General features: G+C 26.1%; 1 protein-coding gene across 1 annotated transcript; it reads right to left on the reverse strand.

Annotated features, from left to right (window-relative positions):
- Positions 1 to 589: 589 nt before the first annotated feature.
- Positions 590 to 1,687, reverse strand: LOC111616278 (matrilin-3-like; the record flags this gene model as incomplete). Its single annotated transcript, XM_023357711.1, has 3 exons — positions 590 to 898; positions 1,254 to 1,379; positions 1,550 to 1,687. Coding segments are annotated over 3 exons (269 nt in total), but the record flags the coding sequence as incomplete, so codon positions are not given.
- Positions 1,688 to 1,965: the final 278 nt, after the last annotated feature.

Consider the following 1,965-nt stretch of genomic DNA (forward strand, 5'->3'; position numbering starts at 1 on the left):
CAATGATTGATTTATAAAAACTGTAAGTATTACTTGCATAATTATATAATAAGTAAACGAAAGTTTATAATTTAAAATTTGTAAAAATACAATATTAATTCTTTTAAAAAATAATATCGACAAAAACAGGAATAACAAATAGTTGAAGTTGTTAATCTCCAATGTTCCTATTTTACAATATTATAGGCCTATTTTAAAATATTGTTCAATTTTGTTATTATCTACATAAATTATGAAGTTAGAAAAGTATTAATTTTTTTTCAAAATCATGCCAAATAATTTTATTAAAAATTTATGTTTTTCAAAAATGAATTCATTATTTAACAAGCAGAAGATTGAGATTTAGTAAAAGGGTTAAAATATGCATGTTCTTGAGAATATATATATGTTAGTCGACAAGTAAGAACGCTCATACAATAACAGCATGTAATTTTAAAATTATTAACACTATAATTATTATAATGTGTTTTAAAGTACAACAAGAAATTATATATTGTGACATCATCACAATGCCGGGCTGCAATTATTAATCATATTTTTAATTTATTTAATTTAAAATATGTTTTCCACCTCAAATTAGTAGTGTCTCGCCCCTGTACATATTACTTTTCCTGTTAGCAATAAACTTTTGCCGGTCATTTATCTTACTCCTTCAGAGGGAAACTTGAATTTAAATGGCGTCATTTCCGGTGCAAAACGGGAGTTCTTATGTAGTTAATCGGGCATCCCGCCGCTAAGCTTCCCATATCTGGTCTCGGTTTTCGTGTATCTATATCCGTTCTCGAGATTAATGATGAAATAACACAGAGAGTGGGAACTTATGTTTACATTTTTTAAAATTGCAGCCCAATAACTTTCAGAGTGAAGATTTGCTGGAGTTCTGCGATTTTCTTTTAAACTGTAATTAAAGAAAATAAAGCATGGCACGTATTTTTGATAAAATATTTTGATTTTGAAGTCTACAGGTTATTATAAAACTTCAAAATGATATAGTAATAATGGCTGAATCCGGGAGTAACAGAATAAATGTACCTTAAAAATGCATTTTTGTTTGATATACTTGTTGTTCCGCAAATAAAACAAATTTCCTTGTGATGTTTTGAATATAAATATCTATCAATATTATTCGGTTTTCAATGTCAAAATTTTACAAAAATTTTGATAGTGAGTTTTTTTTAGGATAGATAACATGTATGTTTAAAAATATTTAACATGACCATAACAAGACAAGAATTTAATAATAATCTACATACCGCAAGTTTTATTATCTGTATTCAATCTAAACTCTTTGAAACAACCGCATTTCTGCTTTTCATTCTCTATGGTACATATCTGTTGACATGACGTATCTCCCATTTTGCAATAATTTTCTTTAATTTCTGAAAATATCTCAAAGTTTACAGTAATCATTTAAACAATTTATTAAATAAAATTTACAAAAAATTTATTTTAGTCAATAATATATACATATATAAAGATTTACCAATTGAATCTTGGTTTGATGACTTTTTAATTTAAAAAAAGAAAGTAAATTAAATAAATTCCTTACCGACACATTTTTTCGAACTCGGATCATAATAATAATCTTTATCACAGTCAAAACTATATAAAGGTTTACCGAATGAATCAGCTTTTAGATTGCATATGGCGTATTCCCCATAACGTTTTTTACAAATATTTTCATTTACTGTAAAATTTTTACAAAATTAAATAAAACACGGAATTTCTACCAGTATACAGATTCACCAATTGAATCTTGGTTTGATGACTTTTTAATTAAAAAAAAAAAAAGAAAATGTAGTGAATTCCTTACCGACACATTTTTTCGAACTCGGATCATAATAATAATCTTTATCACAGTCAAAACTATATAAAGGTCTACCGAATGAATCAGCTTTTACATTGCATATGGCGTATTCCCCATAACGTTTTTTACAAATATTTTCATTTACTGTAAAATTTTTA

This window comes from Centruroides sculpturatus, unplaced genomic scaffold (genome assembly GCF_000671375.1).
Source record: "Centruroides sculpturatus isolate CEXI.00-Female unplaced genomic scaffold, Cexi_2.0 scaffold3116, whole genome shotgun sequence".
In the NCBI taxonomy this organism is placed as follows: Eukaryota; Metazoa; Arthropoda; class Arachnida; order Scorpiones; family Buthidae; genus Centruroides; species Centruroides sculpturatus.